At 41.1% G+C, this 6,860-nt stretch overlaps 1 protein-coding gene across 1 annotated transcript; it reads right to left on the bottom strand.

Annotated features, from left to right (window-relative positions):
• Positions 1-3,953: 3,953 nt before the first annotated feature.
• On the bottom strand, positions 3,954-6,293 carry Pcdhb8 (protocadherin beta 8). Its single transcript, NM_001014779.1, has one exon. The coding sequence runs from the start codon at positions 6,291-6,293 to the stop codon at positions 3,954-3,956; it is 2,340 nt and encodes a 779-aa protein (NP_001014779.1).
• Between the last annotated feature and the right edge of the window lie 567 nt (positions 6,294-6,860).

The following is a 6,860-nucleotide window of genomic DNA, read 5'->3' as shown; positions in this document are numbered from 1 at the left end:
AGGTAGAACCTGTACAGACCAGATCCTGTAGATAGGCATGGCCTCTGGTTAGGGGATGGGGCCAACCCACCAATCTCAAAAATATTAATCCACATTGCTTCTGTCAAAAGAAAATTCAAGGACAAAGAGTAGAGCAGAGACTGAAGGAAAGGTCATCCAGATAATGCCCCATCTAGGGATCCATCACATTGCTTTCTGAGAGGAGCCTGGTATAGCTGTCCCCTGAGAGGCTTTGCCAGAGCCTGACCAGTACAGATTCAGTTGCAGGCAGTCAACCATTGGACTGAGCATGGGGATCCCAACTGAAGAGTTAGGGGAAGGACTGAAGAAACTGAAGGGGTATGCAACCCTATAAGAAGAACAATAATGTCCCCCAACCAAATATCCCAAAGCTCCCAGGGACTAAACCACCAACCTAAGAGTACACATGGAGGAACCCATGGCTCTAGCTGCATATGTGGCAGAGGATTGCCTTATCTGACATCAATGGGACAGGAGCTCCTGAGTCCTGTGGAGGATCGAATACCCAGTGTAGGGGAAGGTTAGGGCCCTGAGGTGGCAGGGGGAGGGAGGAATAGAGAGAAGGTATGTAGAGGAGAAACTGAGAAGAGGGATGACATTTGAAATGTACATAAATAAAATAACCAATAAAAATAAAATTGGATTGTGGGTTTTCAAGGAAATAATTAAATTTTCCGAATTGATGTTTTTGTAGTAAAATTAGGGTAGTATATCATATATAGAATTATGCTTTGAAAGTTAATGAGTGAATTTCTATCTCTAAATTTTTATTTAATTTTGATACTTTAAAGAGTAACCAAAGTCAATAGAAACACACTCTAGGAACCAAGAAATTTAAATATAGATTCCTGAGAGTTAATTAGATGAACAAAAAATATCTTGTATTTAATCTCTCCCATCCATAAAATCAAAGTCACAAATAAGCTCACTATGCAACTAAATTAGAAATTAATGTATCATTTTACAGTTCTCTGAGTTCTCAGGGAAACTGGCCCCATAGTGACTGGAGGTATTCTAATAAAATCCAATACTTGTTCTCTTTTCTGAATATGGATAGTTCTTTTGAAACTTGCTGTGTAGACAATTTTGATATAAATCTTTAATTTTCAAGAGAATTATTCGTTTCCTAAATATTTCAATTTAATTATTCAATAGCTTAATTACGAATAAAATGCAAACAGCGTTTTTGAGCTATATAAAGTCTACTGAATCTATTTAGTAGTGAGGGGGCTCATGTTCAATTAATTTCATTTCTTCTTCAAACATTGAAATATCAGTTATGTCAACTTGTACTTTAGTGACCTTATCACTAAAGAATTGATAGACGAAGTCATCTCTTTTATTAGCATTAGGCTGCTGCTTGTAAATGGCCAGAAAAGCAGAGATGGTTAATGCTGTGCATAGAGTACCTCCCTTGATTCATGTATTTAATAAATATCCATATAAGAGGACTTGAGGACCAGGCATGGTGGTACAGTCATGATCCAAGACCTCAGAAGCAGACTTGGAGGCCAGCCTAGGCCTCACAGAGAGAACTAGGTAAGAACTTTTCTCAGAAATAAGTAATAGCAATAGTTTTGAAAAGCAATTCAAATAACTGGCTAAATGATTTCCAACTGCTAGGAAATAAAAATATCATTGAATAAAGACTGATTGTTCTCCGTCTTCAAATGCAGTCCAGATTATCTTTTTGGATTGGACATTTTCTGTTCATTTTCTAAACAAGTGGATATAGGCCATCCAAAAATTAAATTACTAATAGGATCTGGAGCATGTATGCTGTAGGCCCCAGGTTTGCGTGCACGCACACACACACACACACACACACACACACACACACACACGCAGGTACATGTACACACACCTGCATTCACACAGGCACAAGTACATGGACACATACACACACATTCACACAGGCACATGCACACACATGTGCACAAACACATGCGTACACATGGGTACTCACATGAGCACGTTAATGCACCCTACTGATAGCATCTTACGTGTTGTTTTCAAGATGTAAATGTATCATCAGCAATTAGTCCTTCCAACTTTAGTCTGATATCATATGATGTAGTGCCTCTTAAAAATAATTGTCCTGTATGAATTACATAATTTCCCAAAAAATAAAGATGAGAATAAAACAATGAAAATCCAACTAAGTGTTTCATACGAAGTATTTAGGCTAAAACTGGAAGGATGCTTTTCTGATTATTTTGGATTCATGTGTTCAATTACCATTTACTTACAATTTTTGGTACTAAGGAGCTTTCTGCATCAAAGGTAGTTCCTCTGCTCCTGTAACCACTGAAGTGTGGCTATAGCAATTCAACTACACTGATTAATGTTTGAGAACATATCAGTATTAAATTCTTGCCTTTCCAGAGTTTCCGAAACAATTTTCAAATTTTAGTAATTTCAAATATTTTTCTTTTAAACAATACATTCAAATTCTTGATAGATTTATCTGGATAATAAAATATGGAAATGGATTTTAAATATAATTAACCAAGAAATAATGGTTTGATGGTTTATCATATGAAAGTCATTATTTATTTAACACAAAATAGCCATGTTATGTGGTATTGTTTGATTCCACATGCTACTTTTAGTTGAAGAAAATTTAAACTTCCCAATTAAAAATGGTTTTTCTCCATTATTAATTCCTATATTTGCATCCCATTTAACTAGTATATTGTAGGTGGAATACTGATGTGGATTGACAGTTTTCATCCCCCAATAATTCTACATCATAACAGATTGAAATAGGAAGGAAAGAAGCTACTGATAGGAAGCAACAAAAATATTTGCCCCAAGTCACCCATTTATGGCAAGTGAGCATTAATAATAAAAAGACTAAAACACCTAAAAGCGGTTCACTTTCACACACTGTTGACAGTTTAATGTGCTCTCGTCTACATTCAGGATTTACAAATGAACTTATTACTGAAACACATGCCTCACTAAATGTCTGCTCATGCAAAATGAAATCATACTCTGACTTACAATGCCCTAGGTCAGGAAAGGTTATTTCTGGGACATTTTTGTATCAATTTAGGCTTGTATACAAGCAAATAAAGTCTTTTTTTTTTTTTCGGAGCTGGGGACCGAACCCAGGGCCTTGCACTTCCTAGGCAAGCGCTCTACCACTGAGCTAAATCCCCAACGCAAATAAAGTCTTAAATAGTAATTATAATAGTAAGTAAAAGTGATAAATTAAATGGTACTTCAGTTTGTCTACAAAACATGTAAAATATGTCAATGACTGTATCATATGTTCACATTGAATCAGATATATATATATATATATATATATATATATATATATAATAGGTGTGTGTGGGAGGAAAAAAAACACACACACAGTCTAGTTGCTTTACTTGGGCATCGGAAGAATTTATCACATGCTAACACAGGAAGCACATGAAAGAAAACTGTGACTTTTAGGAGGCTGATGGGGAGAAAACAGTGCGATCGTAGAAGGTGGTAATTAGGTGAGCGTTATCATGGCGTGGCATGCACACCTCTGAAATGTCCCAATGAACACTGTACTTAGCACAGTTAAAGCACAGCAGTGAAAGTTAAAAACAAAACAAACACTACTTAGCAAGTTACATGCATGCATAGCCTCAACATGATACAATTTGAGGGGAGTAGATTCCAAAACATAGTTATAAAAGCAGAAGAAGAAATTTATTCCTAAAAACAGTATGTCAGATAACCATAGAAACACAACAAAGTTACTTATTCCCCTCTCAAATTAGTGAAAGAAAATAATGCATTAAGATTGAATTGATAAAATAAGCAAAAATCAACATAGAAATATATTGTCTCAAGGAAAGATTATTGGATGCAAAAAGAAAAATTATAACCAAGACATTAATTATGATTCGGTTAATACAATCGTAGATCTTCCTGACACTGAAGTTTAGCTAGGAGTCCTGAAGGAGACTGGTGGGAATGATAGGGTTCATGAACTTGAAATCTGAGGTCCCAGAGTCTTCAGTCAGACAGACCTCATAATGGTAATTCTGGGACAGGGTTCCCGCACTGCTGACATCCACCAGGTGGCCTGGAAAGTGTCCCTCGGGAATAGAACAGTCACCCAGAGAAGCTGCCCTGGCCTTCCTGCACAGCCTCACGCCCACGAACAGCAGCACAGACAAGAGAAAAAGTGAAGACACAGAAGCCAAAGCAATAACCAGATAGAGTGTGAGCATGTCTTCTTCCTTTGTGGGGTTGAGCGCCACCTCTGGCAGAGGCAGGTAGGGCTGAGAGAAGCCATCCACCACTAGCACCTGCAGCATGATGCTAGCAGAGCGTGGAGGCTCTCCATTGTCCTTGACCACCAGCAGCAGTCTGTGCTTGGGCACATCACGCTCGCTCAGCAGCCTGGCGGTGCGTACCTCGCCATTGTGCGCCCACACATTAAACAGCCCGGGCTCTGTGGCCTTAAGCAACTGGAATGACAGCCAGGCATTCTGGCCAGAGTCAGCATCAACAGCAACCACCTTGGTAACCAGGTATCCTGGCTCCGCTGCTCTGGGCAGTAACTCTGTGCAAGGCGCAGAGGCGTTCTGCAGTGGGTAGAGCACGAAGGGCGCATTGTCATTGTCGTCCAGCACCACCACGCGCACCAGAGCCTGACTGCTGAGCGCGGGTGAGCCTCCATCTGTAGCGCCCACGTGGAACTCAAAGGCCTGCACGGCCTCATAGTCCAGCGCCCTGAGTGCGAACAGTTGCCCATTGTCTGAGTTGATGGAGATGAGGGAGACGAGGGCCAGCTGCTGGTCATGGGGCGGTAGCAGTGAGTAATTAATAAAGCCATTGGAGCCTGAGTCTGCATCTGTGGCGCTGATGGTGCCTATGTGCAGGGCGGGGCTGTTGTTCTCGTGAACAAACAGGGTATAAGATGTTTGAGTGAAGGTGGGAGCGTTGTCGTTGATGTCAGAGACCTGCACTGTTATGGTGTGCTGGGTTGTGAGCCTGGGTGTGCCCAGGTCTGAGACTGAGATGGTGATATTGTACTCAGCTCTGCTCTCTCTGTCCAGGGGGCTCTCTGTCACTAAGGTGTAAAAGTTCTTGAATGTGGGTTTTAAAAGAAATGGAAGTTCATTCTGAATAGAACACAACACTCTTCCATTATCGCCAGAATCTGGGTCAGAAACACTGAAAACAGCAACTACAGCCTCAGGAGCATTTTCTGGGATGGAACGAGTGAGCGAAGATATGGTGAGTTTAGGGGCGTTGTCGTTCACATCCACCACCTGTATAGACACAGTGCATTTTCCCGAAAGACCTCCGCTGTCTGTGGCTACAATTTCCATGTTATAGTATGGAGTTGCCTCAAAATCCAATGCCCCTTTAAGGCGAATTTCTCCTGAAATTTCATCTATCACAAATGGCTGAAGACCTCCACTGCCTTGAAACAGAGAGTAGGCTACATTGCCATGTATCCCAGTATCTAAGTCTCTGGCAGAGACTGTGACAACTAAGGCATTGAGGGGACTATCTTCAGGGACCTCCACCGCATAGAGCGACTGTACAAATTGGGGAGCGTTATCATTGATGTCCACGACTTCAATTCGAACCGTCGTTGTCCCAGACTTGGGTGGAGCACCCCCATCCAGAGCAGTGAGGATTAAAGTGAGCTCAGGCTGCTCCTCCCTATCCAGGGCTCTGTCCAGCACCAGCTCTGGGTATTTCCTGCCATCTGTGTGACTGTGAGTAAGGACGTGGAAATGGAGGTTGGGATTGACTGTGTAGTTCTGAACAGCGTTGCTCCCTATGTCAGAGTCCTGAGCTGCCTTCAGAGGAAACACAGTCCCTGGCTGGACACTTTCTTGAATTTTTAGGAGCATTTCTGTGTCAGGGAACTCTGGAGAGTGGTCGTTTATATCTGTGAGCTGCAGGTCGGTTTGAAAGAACTGCACAGGGTTTTCCAGTATGATCTGGAAGTGCAGCACACAGGGTTCTGTCGCCCCACACAGTGCCTCGCGATCTGGTTTTTCCTTCAGCAGCAAATTCCCTCTCTTTGCATCAAGCTGCAAGAGCTCTTTGTTACCATTGTGATGGATTCGTGCCCCTCTAGTGGACAATTCCCCAATCTGGAGCCCAAGATCTTTAGCCAGGTTAGCTATCAAGTAGCCACTCTCCGTTTCTTCTGGCATGGAATATCTAATTGCCTCAGAGCCAGACTCCCACAAAAGCAACAATATAGCAAGGAAAATGACTTGCCTTTTCTCTGGTGTTTTTGCTAGCGCTGTCTCCATTGTTTAGATGTTATCCAGAGGGAGTTGCTTCTTCCAAATCTTGTCGGTTTCAATCACAAAGGTTTTTTGGTGAAATAACCTCGTATAAATCTTATTGAATTGCTTTCAGGAGTTTTTATGTAAATGTCTACCTTCTGATTCCCAGGAATGGCGTCCTAGGCATCCTGGGAGCCCCTTGTTATACAAATCCTTAGACTGCAGCGCCACCGTGTGTCCTACTCTAGTGTTGCAATCCACTTTGTTATTAGTTCCAGCCCTGCAGTGAAGTATCTACTATAATGTTTGACAAGTTCTTAGCACCTGGAAATTCCAACATTTGTTGAGTTAATTTTCAGTGAAAGGCAAAATTTTTAAATGAACAAGATGGAATATTGGTTTTAAGGAAGACTTTTGAATACATTAATTCTATGTCATAAAATCTACAAAGGGCACCAATCTTAAGTGTACAGCACAAGAACCACCAAGTTACTATAGCTCAATAAGCAGAATCTAGATGGATAAATAGCGTTCACTCGTTTTTACTCTCTTTATAGGAACTATATCATCTTTTATTACGATACAATATTT

The sequence above is a fragment of the Rattus norvegicus genome, chromosome 18, assembly GCF_036323735.1.
Source record: "Rattus norvegicus strain BN/NHsdMcwi chromosome 18, GRCr8, whole genome shotgun sequence".
NCBI classification, from domain to species: Eukaryota; Metazoa; Chordata; class Mammalia; order Rodentia; family Muridae; genus Rattus; species Rattus norvegicus.
The sequence above is the reverse complement of the archived record's forward strand: the minus strand, read 5'-3'. Positions and strand labels throughout refer to the sequence as shown.

What these genes read in the sequence shown, in the direction of transcription:
- Pcdhb8 (NM_001014779.1), bottom strand. Translation starts at nt 6,293, where the DNA reads ATGGAGACAGCGCTAGCAAAAACACCAGAGAAAAGGCAAGTCATTTTC.